At 41.0% G+C, this 16,441-nt stretch overlaps 1 protein-coding gene across 1 annotated transcript; it reads right to left on the bottom strand.

Moving 5' to 3' along the window:
- Window positions 1-4,339: 4,339 nt before the first annotated feature.
- Window positions 4,340-16,015, bottom strand: LOC135522030 (B-cell receptor CD22-like). Its single transcript, XM_064947920.1, has 11 exons — window positions 15,964-16,015; window positions 15,622-15,692; window positions 11,965-12,297; window positions 11,650-11,880; window positions 10,575-10,844; window positions 10,148-10,408; window positions 9,480-9,761; window positions 9,288-9,375; window positions 9,156-9,201; window positions 8,558-8,922; window positions 4,340-8,443 (listed from the first exon to the last, which is right to left on the bottom strand). The coding sequence occupies exons 2-11, from the start codon at window positions 15,674-15,676 to the stop codon at window positions 8,377-8,379; spliced, it is 1,998 nt and encodes a 665-aa protein (XP_064803992.1). The 5' UTR covers window positions 15,677-15,692; window positions 15,964-16,015; the 3' UTR covers window positions 4,340-8,376.
- Between the last annotated feature and the right edge of the window lie 426 nt (window positions 16,016-16,441).

Below are 16,441 nucleotides of genomic sequence, written 5' to 3'. Positions count from 1 at the left end.
GAATCGTCGCCTCTTTCTCTCTCAGTGCATCAAAATTATTTTCGAATACAAAAATTCATACACTCTCTCCTTATTATACATAACATATTTTACATAGATAAAACCACATACCTGCATCCAAAAGGAAATAAAACATTTGTAGAGCACATATGTCCTGAGAATCGTCGCCTCTTTCTGCAACAGATGCACAATAGGAGGGACTGGGATGATTCGAGGAGCTAGCCATCGTTCACACATACAATAGCCTGCTAATACCTTAGCTAGCTATTAAACACATGTTGAATTCAGAATATTGACATCATCCTAAAAAGTATAATTACAAGTGCATCTTAACAATACCATCCACTTATGAGTAACCTCTAAATATACATAATTATTCATGAACAAAACACTGTGTATGACTTTGTACTTAAAAGAATCAAACTTTTCTGAAGACAGAAAAAGCGTGCCTACCTCTCAGTGCATCAAAATGATTTGAGCACGAGCACGCCGGGCAAAACGTAAGTACACACTCCCCTTCTCCCAGGATGCAGGCATGCATAACAAATCAACACAACATATTGATATATGAACCTGGTGAAATTCAAATAGTACTTTCACAACTGTTACACAAACAAGGGATTGGGATATGATTAGAACTAGACAGGTCTGTAGGCAGAACGGTCAGAGGTAAAGGCATAGATCTGCATATAATGGATGCTCATTGTAAACACGGTCTCAATAGACAGAACCAAAAACAGGCTCTGGCTTGTTCAGTGACATTATAAGCCAGCAACAGTGCCTTGGCTTTTTGTTGCAGGCTTATAATGTTGTGGGGGAGCGTCAGAGATGACTTTGGGAGTCTTCCAGACTGGCTGGAGGAGGCTGCTCTCACTTACCCTGCAAGGTAAGACTGACATCATATTCATCATTATTATACGGAGCACACTTTTAGTATGGTATGTGAATAGACATACAAAGTATTGTATCCCAGGCTGCTGTGTGTGTTCCCTCCGCTCTACTGTGTGCCGTGGCCGTCTTGTCTGTGGTTCTCCTCTGCTCCTACGGCTACCCTCAGCCCTACAGGGTGCTGTCTGAGATGTGGTGCCGGGACCAGAGCCGCTGCATCACCCCCAGGTATGTGTACCATAGCCAGGGCATCTTCCCTGAGCCAGCCTCCCAGGGCAGAGTGGAGTACCAGGAACTGCTCCCTGAGGATCTCTGATCTGAGGAGGTCTGATAGTGGGACATATGTCTTCCATTTTATCACCAACCACCCAGTGGAGGAGTCTCCTGGACAGCCTGGAGTAACCCTGCTAGTGGCAGGTAAGACCACAGTGCTTATTATATGTATTTTATTTTTTTTGCAAGTGTTTTGTGTAAATATGCCTTGTGGTCAAGGATTATATGTAGATAGCAACTGACCAGTGGCGAGTTAATAAAGCCGCATTGAGTTAATAAAGCCTCATACAAACATAGTCTCTTTTTTGCTTTCTAAGTAAGGCAGCTCCAAAATGCAGGTGTTTTTGGCCTAGCTCTGTGCTTTCTGTGGTGGTGGGACAGGCAGCAGAAAATACAGAGCATAGGGGTTGGTAATGTTCTCTAGTTGCGCCGTGATTGGCTCAGTGTTCTGTCACTCATGGGGACACTATGTCACCACAAAATCTACAGGGGAGAGCTCGAAAATTCATTCCCCTTGGGTGCTGCCATAGATTTACATTAGAAGTGCCCATCCAAGAATGCTCAAGGTCATTGTGCAGTGTGCCGTCTTTCGGATGGGATGTTAAACGGGTGTCCTGACTCTGTGGTCACTAAAGATCCCATGGCACTTATTGTAAGAGTAGAGGTGTTAACTCCGGTGTCCTGGCTAAATTCCCAAGCTGTCCCTCATTCCATCACAGTCACCTAATCATCCCCAGCTAACAATTGGCTCATTCTTCCTCCCAGGTCGTTGCTGTAAATGAGAATGTGTTCTCAGTCAACTTACCTGGTAAAATAACAGTAAAATTTAATTTAAAAAAAACATTGGCCACAGACGACATTACTTTAAATCACGTTATATCTACCGTAGCTTTGATTGGACTGATCATGTCAACATTATACTTTCAAAATCTTAGCTAGCAAGCTAGATAAGCAGTCATCATCATGAATCAAGTCGACAATCTACTGGCAAATCCTTTTCATCCTTGTCATATGAATGTAAATTATAGATAAAACGTACCAGTGTTCATTGACCAATTCAACAATGAGTGGTTTGGAAGCAATCAGTGGCTAACTGCAAGCATTGCAAATCAATCATTAGTCTGCTATTCAGGGAAGTGGCTGTGTGGTCCCAAGTCTAAGATTTAGGGTCTCTTTTCCTAGTTTAAAAGATAAACTTTCAACATTGGCCATGCTGTCAATGAAGCATGATTTTTCCCACGCTCAAAACAACTGTTAACTCGGAACTACAAAATTTAGTGAGTTCTAGACAACTCGGAACTCGGGGGAAAACGAGCTACAACTGGGAAAATACATTTTGAACTTTCACACAACTCGGAATTGTAAATCCGGAACTCAGGCCTCTTTTTAGAGCTATGACCCGAAGATCACTAACATCATCATGATTAAACTTTTTTGTTGTTGTTGAGTTCCCAGTTTTATTTGTTTTATTTGCATTTCCATTAGCTGTTGCAAAAGCAGCAGCTACTCTCCTGGGGTCCACAAAAAACCTGAAGCATGACATAATACATTAACATTAATAGACAAGAACAGCGCAAGGACAGAACTACATACACAGTTGTCTTGAACGCACCATAAATCCAGAGAATGTCAGACTTTGATGACAAAGTTTGAAGACAAAATTTGCCCACGAAGGACCGCCGTGCCATGTTCCTGTTCAAGTGAGCACAGCACAACAAGGTAAGTCCAAAAATGTATTGTATGCTGCTGCATAAATGATGCAATATGCCAGGGAGATATGTATACTGCCAATGTTCGGAATTCTGTCGCTGTACATTTAAAAAGTGCTGAACAAATAGTTATATTGACTACGTCCGTCCTAGCTCGCTCATTAACAGTTGATGTTGAGATGTGTCTGTTACTTGAACTCTGTGAAGCATTTATTTGGGTTGCAATTTCGGAAGCTGGTAACTCTAATTAACTTATCCTCTGCAGCAGAGGTAACTCTGGGTCTTCCTTCCCTGCGGCGGTCCTCATGAGAGCCAGTTTCATCATAGTGCTCAATGGTTTTTGCGACTGCACTTGAAGAAACTTTCAAAGTTCTTGAAATTTTCCGGAATGACTGACCTTCAGGGCTTAAAGTAATGATGGACTGTTGTTTCTCTTTGCTTATTTCAGCTGTTCTTGCCATAATATGTACTTGGTCTTTTACCAAATAGGGCTATCTTCTGTACCACACCTACCTTGTCACAACACAACTGATTGGCTCAAACGCATTAAGAAGGAAATACATTCCCAAATTAACTTTTAACAATGCACACCTGTTAATTGAAATGCATTCCAGGTGACTACCTCATGAAGCTGGTTGAGAAAATGCCAAGAGTGTGCAAAGCTGTCATCAAGGCTGGCTACTTTGAAGAATATAAAATATAAAATATATGTTTATGTTTAACATGATTCCATATGTGTTATTTCATAGTGTTAATGTTTTCACTATTATTCTACAATGTAGAAAATAGTAAACTTAAAGAAAAACCCTTGAATGAATAGGTGTGTCCAAACCTTTGACTGGTACTGTACATTTAGTGTGTAACTATTTGATCTATGAGAATAGGAGAGCTGTTGAAGTTGTGTTCAGCTTCCAGCTTGTCTTCACAGAGATCAGGTCTGACCACAAGCCTCAGAGGTTCCTCTGAAATTAATATCATAATTTCTGAGTCACTCTTAGAGGAGCCATTGCTTCCTCGTTTCAGTATTATCACATGATTCAGAGAGACTCTCATAGTGTCCTTACACTTCCTCAGAAAGTTTGTCAATATTTACCAATTTTCTCATTAACTTCCTGAAAGACTCTCTGAGTAATAGTGACAGTGATATTGATATCTGTATGTACAGTACCAGCTGTTGGCAACAACATTGAGAGCTCTCTTGTAATTAAGAAGTTATTGTACTTTAAATCCTGATGGTATGGTGGCATGTCCTACGACAACAACGACTGTATGCAAAAGTTGCGGAATTGTAGCAGGAAGTCACATGGTCTTGACTGTCAGTATGGAATCCTTTGGGTGACCACCCACCCCTCGATTCACATTGTTAGGTTTTTATTTTTCAGAGTAAATAACCCACAGACACTAGAGAAGCTTTAACCAAGTTTAATTCTTCCCAAAGGTTCTGTACAGCTGTAATCAGCCAACCCAACATTTGTCCCATCCAGATATTTATTAACTGAATGATTGATCCTGAAATTTCATTGGACGACAGCTTTTTTTGTTTGAGGTGCAGCCGCCTGGGAAAGGTGCTTGTAAAAGGGAAGTGGCCATGTGACTGGTTTAGTTTGCAACTATTTGACTAAGTTTGAGAGAATCTTGTTTATTTATCTTGAATTGCAGTTGAATTAATATTTTGTTTGATCTCTCCTCGACTGCACCAGAACCTGTATTTTTGGTTGTTTAGTTTGTTGGTTTTATTAATTATGTACTGTTATGACCTCCTTTTTGACCAGGCTGAGAGGGTCTCAGTAATCCAGTTTGTATTCACTAATGAAGGGGAATATCATTTTTTGAACTTGCAACGTGTTGTTGACTTCTTTATTTTGCCACTCAACCCAAACTTGAAGAACCTGTGTATAATTTGTACTAGGCTTCTGAGTGGCGTAGTGGTCTAAGGCGCTGCATCTCAGTGCAAAAGGTGTCACTACAGTCTCTGGTTCAAATCCAGGCTGTATCACATCAGGCTGTGATTGTATGTCGCACAGTTGGCGTAGGCCATCCTTTTAAATAACAATTTGTTCTTAACTGACTTGCTTGGTTAAAAAAATTGCGTACACATCTCTTGTCTAATTGCAGTGTCCCTCAGTCCCACTGGTGATGTTATTGAGGGCAGCTCATTGACGTTATACTGCTGTAGTATGATTTAGATGCACTATTGTAAAGTGGCTGTTCCACTGATGTCAGAAGGTGAATTCACCAATTTGTAAGTCGCTCTGGATAAGAGCGTCTGCTAAATGACTTAAATGTAAATGTAGTACTGCCCACACTCCAGCGGAAAGCCCAATAAGACACACCAGACAGATAACAGGACGGGGCACATCATATTATTTCTCTATTTCTGTTTTAAATGGAAATACACTGGAATGTCTACCAATATGTTGTTGTTGTGTTTGTAGTGGTGGTTGTCTGGGCATTGATGTTGTTGGGTTTGACAATTTCAACATTGAGATATTAAATAAATGATAGAGAAGAAGCATAGAATCAAAGGAGAAAGTTAAGGGTTCTCTGTGGGAAGCCAGAAGGCTTTGGAATATGTTTAATGGAGGAGAGGAGAGTGACGTGTTGATACAGGAAAGACAGATGGACACCTGTGTATTAGATGAAATAGGGGTTGAGGCCAGGAGGTGAGGACAGATTCTCTTAAGAGAGTAATAAATGTTTGGTATCCTGTTACCCTCTTTATTAGCTTCTTGTAGAGCCATACAATGTAAGGATTGGAAAGAAGGAGGAGTGTCTTAAGCGGGTTAATAAAGATCTCTACAGGTCGGTGTCCCACCCTCGGGACGGTTGAGCTAATGTGCGCTAATGTGATTAGCATGACTTTGTAAGTAACAAGAAAATTTCCCAGACATATGGGCAGAAAGCTTAAATTTGTGTTAATTTAATTGCACTGTCCAATTTACAGTAGCTATTACAGTGAAAACATGCCATGCTATTGTTTAAAGAGTACACAGCTATCTACCTTAACATGTATATATTGACCAATTCGGCATATTTGGGCAGACATTTTAACATTTTGAACAGGAATGCAATGATTCATTGGATCAGTCTAAAACTTTGCACATACACCTCTGCCATCTAGTGGCCAAAATCTGAATTACGCCTAGAGTCCTAAGTCCGATAATGGTCTTTCTGAAGTGTTATATTCTCCTACATTAATTTCACATTTCCACAAACTGCAAAGTGTTTCCTTTCAAATGGTATCAAGACTATGCATATCCTTGCTTCAGGTCCTAAGCTACAGGCAGTTAGATTTGTGTATGTCATTTCAGATGAAAATTGAAAAAAAGGGTCCGATCCTTAAGAGGTCTTAACAAGATAGAAGCATGCACAAGCAATGGACGCTCATGGACACACCTGAGACACATACTGTATATTACAAGTACAGTACAAGACATATACAATGCCTTCGGAAAATATTTTCCACATTTTGTTACGTTACAGCCTTATTCTAAAATGGATTAAATCATTTTTTCCCTCTCCAATCTACAAACAATATACCAAAATGACAAAGCAATAACTGCTTATTAAATATTTTTTAGCAAATTTATAAAAAATAAAGAACTGGAATATTACATTTACATAAGTATTCAGACCCTTTACTCAGTACTTTGTTGAAGCACCATTGGCAGTGATTACAGCCTCGAGTCTTCTTGGGTAGGATGCTACAAGCTAGGCACACCTGTATTTGGGGAATTTATCTGCAGATCCTCTCAAGCTCTGTCAGGTTGGATGGGGAGCATCACTGCACAGCTATTTTCAGGTCTCTCCAGAGATGTTTGATTGGGTTCAAGTCCAGGCTGTGGCTGGGCCACTCAAGGACATTCAGAGACTTGTCCCGAAGCCACTAATGCATTGTCTTGGCTGTGTGCTTAGGGTCATTTTCCTATTGGAATGTGAACCTTCACCCCAGTCGGAGTTTGAGCGCTCTGGAACAGGTTTTCATCAAGGATCTCTCTGTACTTTGCTCTGTTCAACTTTGCATCGATCCTGACTAGTCTCCAAGTCCCAGCGCTCAAAAACATCACCATAGCTCTCACGTCCTGACCTTAGTTCCTTGTTTTTATTTCTATTTTAGGTTGGTTGGGGTGTGAGTTGGGGGGGGGGGGGGGTTTGGTTTTCTATGTGTTTGGCCTGGTATGATTCTCAATCAGAGGCAGCTGTCAATCGTTGTCTCTGAGAACGATACTTAGGCAGCCTGTTTTTCCCACTTGAGTTGTGGGGGATTGTTTTCTGTCTGTGTTTTCACCATACAGAACTGTTTTGTTTTTCGTTTCTGTCTTTCACTTTGTTATTTGGTATTTTCGTGTTCAGTGACTTTTCATTAAAAATGACGAACACTTACCATGCTGCACATTGGTCCGATCTGTCATACTGCTCGTCAGAGGAAGGCGAATCTCGTTACAATAGCATGATGCTGCCACTACCATGCTTCACCGTATGGATGGTGCCAGGTTTCCTCCAGATTTTACTCTTGGCATTCAGGCCAAAGAGTTCAAACTTGGTTTCATCAGACCAGAGAATCTTGTTTCTCATGGTCTGAGAGCACTTTAGGTGGCTTTTGGAGGGTTGCTCCAGGAGGGTTGTCATGCACCTGTTACTGAGGAGTGGCTTCCGTCTGGCCTCTACCATAAAGACCTGATTGGTGGAGTGCTACAGAGATGGTTGTCCTTCTGGAAGGTTCTCCGTACGCCACAGAGGAACTCTGGAGCTCTGTCAGAGTGACCATCGGGTTGTTGGTCACCTCCCTGACCAAGGCCCTTCTCCCCCGATTTCTTAGTTTGGCCGGGAAGCCAGCTCTAGGAAGAGTCTTGGTGGTTCCAAACTTCTTCCATTTAAAAATAATGGAGGCCACTGTGCTCTCTTCAATGCTGTAGAAAGGTTTTGGTACCATTCCCCAGATCTGTGCCTCAACACAATCCTGTCTTGGAGCCCTACAAACAATTCCTTCGATCTCATGGCTTGGTTTTTGCTCTGACATGCACTGTCAACTGTGGGATTTTATATAGACAGGCGTGTGCTTTTCCAAATCATGTTCAATCAATTGAATTTACCATAGGTGAAGTTGTAGAAATCAATTTGTAGAAACCTCTCAAGGATGATCAATGGAAACAGGATGCACCTGAGCTCAAATTCGAGTCTCATAGCAAAGGGTTTGAATACTTATGTAAATAAGGTATTTCTGTTTTTTTTAAATATTTAATACATTTGCAGACATTTCTATAAACCTGTTTTTGCTTTGTCATTATGGGGTATTGTGTGTAGATTGCTGAGAATTTGTATGTATTTAGTCCATTTTAGAATAACGCCTATAACGTAACAAAATGTGGAAAAAGTCAAGGGGTCTGAATTCTTTCCGAAGGCACTGTAACTCTATTACCATAACGACTTATTAATTGCACACTACTTTTTTCTTAACTTGCATTCCAATGCAGCTTAGTTTATTCAACATTAGGAAAGGATATGTTCAGGCTTCTGGTTTGGCAACAGTGGAGTAGATAACAGAATGGTTCACCTCTAAACTTTCTTTCAGCCTGCAAAAAGCAAATAGAGTTTTTGTATGAGTATATTCAAACATTTCAAATAAACAGACTTCCAGAAATAGGTTATATGGAAAAGGACTGAACTGATAGTGAGTTCACTCTTACCTGGCAGTAGGACTGGGGAGGGGGAAATGGATGCTGGCGTACTGGAGGTTGTCTGTCACATTGGTCTTTATGTCTTTCACTGTGGAGTAGACAACATCATCTTCTTCATGGCATCTGGAGAATTGGGCCTCTTCCATGGAGCTGCGGAACTGCTGGAAGTCAAAGGTAGCGTAATGAGGTTCCGGAGGGTTCTGCAGAGCTGGTGGCTCGATCACAGAGTACAGAGAACTGTCTTGGTGGTGGGTCTGAGAGGGAGGCAGTTGAATGTTGGCATAGAGCGCATTTTCCTGTTCCTCTGTTCTAGTTTCCTGTGTGGCTGGGTCATTACTGGTCCTTTTTCTGGATAAGACTGAGTTTTGATCGTCCTGAAAGATAAAATCAGTCAAAAAAGACCAAACGTTTGAAATATTGACTCCTCAACGTACCTTCATCTTTTGGTTAAACTAAGTATCATGTTACTGGGGAAGAATGGAAGCTGGTGCTTGAATGTTGTTCAAATACCATGAACTCTTACTGTGTTCAAACCTTCATATAACACTATTGCACTGACATGCTATTGGTATTGTGAATTAGAGTGTATATGCTGTGTTCCACTCACCTCTATGTCCACAGCAGTCCTTTGACATAATTTGAACGGGATCTTCCTGTCAAAGAAACCACATTTCTTTGGTGGGACAAATACGTACCACAAGGCCATCATACTTATGCATTATGATGTTTCTAGACTTACCACATCCATAAGAACACAAGAAGTACGATCACCATGAAAACTGTGGCCGCGGAACCAATGTAAACTGGTATTTGGAAATTATTTGAAGCTGAAAATGAAGCAGGGTACAGTACATGAAAAAACTACATTCAAGGGAATTCCCATTTAGAACATATTGATTAAGGAGAACAGGACATTTCCCTCTACACTCACCATGATTGGCACCCAGTATGGTCAGAGACACTACAGTAGACTTGTGAGCCCCTTCTCTGTTCCTGGCCTCACAGAAGTACTGTCCACTGTCAGAGGAGGTTAGAGAGGTCAATGCCAACACCTCTCCTGACCCTGCCTTTGAGGTGTCTGTTCCAACCTTCTTAAACCAGGTGTAGTTCTCCACTGCTGGGTTGGCGTGGCTGCTGCAGGTCAGGTTCACAGAACTTCCCTCTAACAGTGGGACAGAGAGACTGATTGATACCAAGGTGTTCCTTGGGGGATCTAAAGTAAGCAGAAAAAAAATTTGAACAATTTAGCTTTTGATATCTGCTCCATATTTAGTAACGATTAATCAAAACACAAACAGTCCTGGCCAACAGGGTTGGTGTCAAGTTTATCTACATTCATGCCAGGTGAGACTGAGATTCCATTGCTTTCCTATGGTATATTCCATGTCCAATTCAACTGAAAGGAATTGAATTGTGATTTACCCCAACTCTGCAGATCTGTTATGCTTACATTGTAGTGAAAAACTGTTGCAATATCTTGGATATTACACTCCAAGATACTGCAACCACACACTTTTAACAACCTGCTTCCCTATAAAGAAAGTAAACAACTTTGCACATAAAACTGACATCCTCACATAGCATGTACAGTCAACTTACACAGAACATCAAGAAACAGGAGTGATGAGTTGAAGGCTCCATGTTTGTTCTGTGCCTTACAGTAATACCTCCCTGAGTTAGCAGGAGAGACCTTCTCAAGTATCAACTGAGTCCCTGACTGAATAGGGCTTTTCCCATCGACTCTGTACCAGGTGTAGCTCACTGCTGGGTTAGCATGGCTGCTACAGGTCAGATTCACAAAGCTTCCCTCTACCACTGGACCAGAGGGACTGACTGACACAGATGTGTCCTCAGGAGGGTCTGCAAGTGGAAACAAATAGCTGCTAGTACATCAGTGGAAAACAGCATTTTTTCTTTCACACAGCCTCAGCAAGGCATACATTATTGCATCCAAAAGGTGCTGGCATCACAAAGTGACTCGTTGGCCTTCTGTTCGTTAGCACCGAATTAAACTGCCAATACTCACATTGAACATTGAGGGTAGTTAGATTAGATCTGACTGTGTTGATACTGTTGCTGGCATTACAGTAGTACCATCCACTGTCCCCTGGCTGGATGTTAGAAAAGGTGTGAGTCTGCCTCCCAGCCACAGTGGTGAAGCCCTGTCCACTCTCCTTATACAGGATGTAGTCCAACACGGGGGGGTTTGCACTGCAGCTGCAGTTGAGAGTGACTGAGTTACCCTTAGTAACATCTCCAGATGGACGGACCGACAATGAGACATTCTTTGGAGCATCTGTAGGAGAGGGAGTAAGGTTACAAGTGTTTATATGATGCTGAACATATTTCTCTGTATAGAACCACAACACTACTACAGTACCTCTCACCACACATTTGGTTGTCTGTGCACTTCACAAAACCAAAAGACTGAACCTTCATCCCAATTGGTGGTTCCAGTAAGTATAATGGGTCAGAATATATTTATTAACGTTCTCAGAACAGTTCTGCATTTTGTTAGTAGCCATCATTGTGTTATTTGCTCTCACCATAACCCTACCAGCATGAACATCATCCTCAAACTGCTCAACTTCCTCTTCAAGTAATCACAATGCAAACACACAGCCACGGTAAGGGAATAGACATTGCCTTGTGTCACGGCAAATTTGTTATCAAGCACATTGACATTCACATCAAACAATCAAGGGATGTTGTATGTGAAAACACTATGCTATCTACAGTTGAAGCCAGAAGTTTACATGCACTTAGGTTGGAGTCATTATTAAAACTCGTTTTCAACCACTCAACAATTTTCTTGTTAAGGTGTATGTAAACCTACTTCAACTGTACATCAGTCTTTCAAAATTCATCCTATTATTTTATCTGAAATAAACCTTATCTTTTAGCTTTCTTATGAATAAATTGAAATGAAATGAACACGATTCAGAGGCAGTGCATCTTTGATGCAGAGCTTTGAATGTACAGTGCATTCGGAAAGTACTCAGACCCCTTGACTTTTTCCACGTTGTTATGTTACAGCCTTAAGCTAAAATGCATACAATGATATAATGTGCTCATGTTAATTAGATCAGGTATTAACTCACATTGGACATCAAGAGACACTGGAGCAGAGGAGAGAAGATCTTGACCTTGAACAGCACATCGGTATCTACCAGAATCCTCACTATTTGCCTGAAACTCTGTTTTTGATACTGATTGTCCATCCCTGAGCCAGACAATAGTGGGAGGGTCACTCACTGTACAGGTTGTGCTACATTTTAGTGTCACCTTCTCTCCCTCTCTCACAGTGGGAGGGTTTACTTCAGCTGTCAGCCCTTGTAGAGAGGAGAAAAACAATAACTACTGAAAATGTTTTGTAGAGTCATGAGAGTGGGCTTTACTTCTGGTATCAAAATTACCTGTCAGAGTTAGTGAAACTGATGTTTTACTGCTCCATGCATTATTAACTGTCTTAAATCTGAAGAGATAGGAATTTGCATCACTACTAATTAGGTTATTCATTCTCAAGGTGCAGTTGTGTTCTTTATTTCCAAGGTATTCTACACGTTCTCCGTATTGCTGGTTATCAAAGAAATTTGTGTCATCATTTTGAGTCTTGAACTTCCAGAAGGTATTTGTTACAGTCTGGTCTGAGGGGTAGTCATAACTGCATCCAAACACCACTGATGACCCTTTTAAGGCACATGGAACTGTATCGTTGAAAGTCACCTTCCAATCTCTCTCACAACCACCTTTAAAAAACAACAACAACAAAACAAAAAAAGAGTTGATGTTATCACATGTATCTACAACACTGATAGATACAATGCCAATTTGCCATTTAAAGGTATAGGAAAATATAACATTCCTGTGTGTGGCCTTCCTTCAGATATGTTAATCAGTCACTTCTGTATTTTGTTCATTAGAAGAGTGAGTTGCTCTGTAATCTCAGATAAGATTTTACTTCCCTTTGAGGCTTATAAATTGACAAAGTTGGGGAGGTTACTTTCTAAATAGAATCTGGTACAGTTACTAGTTACCTGTGCCAAAATGTTGTCAGTGACATAACCTTTGGATTAACAAAACTCAGTAACATAATCGGACTACATTTGAATTACTTTCCCCTTAAAAGGCATTAGCAGAGGCAAAGATAATCCCTCAAGCGCATTTGGTGTGTGTGTCTCTTTGTGGAGTGATCTCAGCTTTGTATCTTGTGTTGTCAGCCACAATGGTCGAATAATCTCTCATTTTAACACCCCCCCCCCCATACAGGCACCCTGGAGAACTGTGGGGGCACGAATTTGTGAGGGGGGGGGGAGATAAAGACGGGGGGAGGGAGAGAGAGAACAGGGGAGAAGTGAAGGAGAGCGGGATGAGTCCCACAGGTAAAAATGTGTAGTTGTAGTCTTCAGCTGAATCTCATATAGGAACAAATAATTTGGGTGCATGCACTGCTCATGTTACTACGCTTTCTCCCCCTCCCTCACCCTCCCTCTCTCCCCCTCCCTCTCTGAGACACTCCAATCTTAACTACCTGTGGTGTTGGAGTCAGTCTGTGTGTTTGTGGCAGGGCTGAGAGATCAAGCGGAGGAATATTCCAAAGCCACCGCCATCTATTAAATATGCACACATTGGGACCCCCGCGCCAAGTAGCCCTGCTGAGGAAAACCTCCTGCATACAGAGTAAGATGTAGAGAACTACTCAGAAAGCCATTTACTGAGAAAGTATGCGGGTAGTGAAGGGGAGAAAATGACACACATCCATTTTAAGAGAGACAGAGCAGAACGGAAGACATCTCCTGGGAGAGGAGGGAAAGACTTCAATAGAGATGTCAGTATAGATGGAGAGATGCAGGGACAGCGGAGTCAATCACCACCTTCCGGAGACACCTGAAACCCCACCTCTTCAAGGAATACCTAGGATAGGATAAAGCAATCCTTCTCACCCCCCCCCTTAAATGATTTAGATGCACTATTGTAAAGTGGCTGTTCCACTGATGTCAGAAGGTGAATTCACCAATTTGTAAGTCGCTCTGGATAAGAGCGTCTGCTAAATTACTTAAATGTAATGTAAATGGTGTGTCACCATAGTGGTCCCTGACTTGTGGTCAGACTCTTTCAGGTGGAACAAACTTAAAGTTCTGCATTATTTCAATGCTGAATTGAATGTCATTAGAAAACAGAAAGATGTCACAATGTTGTTTTTTCCGCAAAAATCCTTTCTGAATTTAAAAGTAATCCATTATTTTTTTTAAACTATCTGTAATATTATTACAATATTTTAGCTGGTAACATAACTGATAACATAAAAACATGTATCAGATTACATGTAACTGATTAAATGTGATCATTGTCCTGTTAATGTAATCAGTTACCCCCCAACCCTGTCATTTGAGAAATATACAGTACCAGTCAAAAGTTTGGACACAGCTACTCATTCAAGGGTTTCTCTTTATTTGTACTATTTTCTACATTGTAGAATAATAGTGAAGACATCAAAACTATTAAAAACACATATGGAATCCTGTAGTAACCCAAAAAGTTTTAAAACAAATATATTTTATATTCTTCAAAGTAGCCACCCTTTGCCTTGATGACAGCTTTGCACACTCTTGGCATTCCATCAACAAGCTTTATGAGGAATGCAGTCCTGAAGGAGTTCCCACATGCTAAGCACTTGTTGGCTGCTTTTCCTTCACTCTGCGGTCCAACTCATCCCAAACCATCTCAATTGGTTTGAGGTCGGGTGATTGTGGCAGCCAGGTCATCTGATGCAGCACTCCATCACTCTCCTTTGTCAAATAGCCCTTTCACAGCTTGTTTTGGTCATTGTCCAGTTGAAAAACAAATGATAGACCAACTATGCGCGAACCAGATGGGATGGCGTATCGCTGCAGAATGCTGTGTTAGACCTGCTAGTTAAGTGTGCCTTGAATTCTAAATAAATCACTGACAGTGTCACCAGCAAAGCACCCCCACACCTCCTCATCCATGCTTACAATGGGAACCACACATGCGGAGATGATCCGTTCACCTACTCTGCGTCTCACAAAGACATGGCGGCTGGAACCAACATTTTCAAATTTGGACTCATCAGACCAAAGGACAGGTTTCCACCAGTCTGATGTCCATTGCTCGTGTTTCTTGGCTCAAGCAAGTCTCTTTTTCTTATTGGTGTCCTTAATTAGTGGTTTCTTTTCAGCAATTTGACCATGAAGGCCTGATTCACGTCGTCTCCTCTGAACAGTTGATGTTGAGATGTCTGTTACTTGACCTCTGTGAAGCATTTATTCGGGCTTCAATCTGAGGTGCAGTTAACTCTAATGAACTTATCTTATGCAGCAGAGGTAACTCTGGGTCTTCCTTTCCTGTGGCAGTCCTCATGAGAGATAGTGCTTGATGATTTTTGCAACTGCACTTGAAAAAACTTTCAAAGTCCTTTAAATTGTCCATATTGACTATTTAATTTTTGTCCGTAATGATGGACTGTCGTTTCTCTTTGCTTATTTGATTTGTTCTCGCCATAATATGGACTTGATATTTTACCAAATAGGGATATTGTCTGGATAACCCTACCTTGTCACAACACAACTGATTGAATCAAACACATTAAGGAAAGAAATTCTACAAATTAACCTTTAACAAGGCACACCTGTTCATTAAAATGCATTCCAGGTGACTACTTCATGAAGCTGGTTGAGAGAATGCCAAGAGTTTGCAAAGCTGTCATCAAGGCAAAGAAAGGGTGGCTACTTTGAAGAATCTCAAATATAAAATACATTTTGATTTGTTTAACACTTTTTGGTTACTACATGAATCCATATGTGTTATAGTAAGAATAAAGAGAAACCCTTGAATGACTAGGTGTCCTAATATTTGACTGGTACTGTACATTTCACTATCCAGGTAACACAATAATGACAATAACAAATTCCCTCTTCCCTCTGCAGTATTTCCCTGTATATCTCCTATGAGCAATACATAGTAGTAGTACATATTTCATATATCAATTATTAATGATAAGTCAGTGTTGACATCCACATTATGATAGAGCATCAAAGCAAAAATATGGTTACCTGGCGACGTGAGAGTAATCACCATTATCACACTGGTTGTTTCAAAGAGCCACATTGCAGCAACTGCAACACTTCAATAAAAAACACCACAGGGTTCTATTGGGGAGGGAATTGCTTAACTTAATAGCAAAGTCAATCATGAAACAAGCTCCAACAGCGTTTTCACTTAAAACAGGTGTAATATTTATCTGTCTCGGAAGAGTTCTCACATTCTAGAACATGTAGTCATTCTGTCTTTAAATTCTCACTAAACAGATAGATTGAACATCACTGTGCACCAATGTTGCACCAATTAAAGGAAAGAAAACATGAAACTCTACAGAGACAAACAACACTACTCACCCTCCTGCAGAATGTGTCCAGAGAGACTGATCAGCAAATGACCATGCAAATAAATACCATGGAGAGGTGTGATAATAACCATGTCACAACCACAATGCAGAAGTTGGGCTGAGAATGTCATCTGCTGAGCCTTTTGGTGCTATTTCCCTTCCTGCTACCATACAATTGATATATTATATTGCATTTAAGGGGGTTACAGTAACATGTTTTATTTATTTCATTTAACCTTTCTGTAACTAGGCAAGTGTAACAGATGTGAAACGGCTAGCTTAGTTAGCGGTGCGCGCTAAATAGCGTTTCTTGCTCTGAGACCTTGAAGTAGTAGTTCCCCTTGCTCTGCAAGGGCCGCGGCATTTGTGGAGTGATGGGTAACGATGCTTTGTGGGTGTCAGTTGTTGATGTGTGCAGAGGGTCCCTGGTTCACGCCCGGGTATGGGCGAAGGGACGGTCTAAAGTTGCACTGTTACACAAGTCAGTT

This window comes from Oncorhynchus masou, chromosome 30 (genome assembly GCF_036934945.1).
Source record: "Oncorhynchus masou masou isolate Uvic2021 chromosome 30, UVic_Omas_1.1, whole genome shotgun sequence".
Taxonomy (NCBI): Eukaryota; Metazoa; Chordata; class Actinopteri; order Salmoniformes; family Salmonidae; genus Oncorhynchus; species Oncorhynchus masou.
The sequence above is the reverse complement of the archived record's forward strand: the minus strand, read 5'-3'. Positions and strand labels throughout refer to the sequence as shown.

Excerpts from the sequence above, each read along its gene's own strand:
- LOC135522030 (XM_064947920.1), bottom strand. The coding sequence starts at position 15,676 with ATGTGGCTCTTTGAAACAACCAGTGTGATAATGGTGATTACTCTCACG. Across the intron at positions 9,376-9,479 it reads CATACTGGGTGCCAATCATG|CTTCAAATAATTTCCAAATA; the intron begins GTGAGTGTAGAG and ends CTTCATTTTCAG. Across the intron at positions 9,202-9,287 it reads CTTGTGTTCTTATGGATGTG|GAAGATCCCGTTCAAATTAT; the intron begins GTAAGTCTAGAA and ends TTTCTTTGACAG.